At 61.5% G+C, this 579-nt stretch overlaps 1 protein-coding gene across 1 annotated transcript in view; it reads right to left on the bottom strand.

Moving 5' to 3' along the window:
* Positions 1 to 7: 7 nt before the first annotated feature.
* Positions 8 to 579, bottom strand: part of SIRT3 (sirtuin 3) — a gene marked incomplete at its 3' end in the record, with an annotated part of 1,615 nt that continues 1,043 nt past the window's right edge. The window contains exons 5-6 of the mRNA XM_009879006.1: positions 507 to 578; positions 8 to 172 (exon numbers count right to left, since the gene is read on the bottom strand). Of these exons, the coding sequence (XP_009877308.1) occupies positions 8 to 172; positions 507 to 578 (237 nt within the window). The remainder of the gene's footprint in view (positions 173 to 506; position 579) is intronic.

Raw genomic sequence — 579 nt, 5'->3', positions numbered from 1 at the left:
CCTTCCCCTCCAGCAGCTCCACCAGCTTCTCGACCCCACTGACCACATCCCCCAGCTGGGCCACGTCGTTGTAGCGCTGGTGCCAGGCAAAGGGACCCACGAGCTCTCTGTTGATCAGGACTCGGGGCACGGAGCCACGCACGGCCCCGGCCAGGCTGGCAAAGGGCTCCACCTGAGGGGAGGCGCTGGATTGGTAACCGCTGGTTTTTGCGGTGCTCCCGCTGCCTCCCCAGCCTTGAGTGGCTCACAGGTGTCACCGGTTACCCAGTGGCCTCGCACTGGGACACTGCAGAACTCAGCTCTTGCTCTCCAGGTGCTCACCTCTACCAGAAGCACAGGAGGTTCTGGGGGGTCTCTCAGAGCACATGCGCCCTATTTCTTGCCCTGCCACCTCAAACTTCACTTTGATAACCCAGTTTCTTGCCTTCTCTTCTAACGCCCTCTCTCCTCCTGAGTCCCCCCGGGGGCTATTTTCCATGTAACGGGGGGTTCCCGCAGTCCCAGACCTCCAAGGACGTTCCAATGACGAACAGCAGGTCTGCCCTGGGGAAGTCCGTGACGTGCAGGAAGAAGCGCTGT

This window comes from Apaloderma vittatum, unplaced genomic scaffold (assembly GCF_000703405.1).
Source record: "Apaloderma vittatum isolate BGI_N311 unplaced genomic scaffold, ASM70340v1 scaffold32090, whole genome shotgun sequence".
Lineage (NCBI taxonomy): Eukaryota > Metazoa > Chordata > Aves > Trogoniformes > Trogonidae > Apaloderma > Apaloderma vittatum.
The sequence above is the reverse complement of the archived record's forward strand: the minus strand, read 5'-3'. Positions and strand labels throughout refer to the sequence as shown.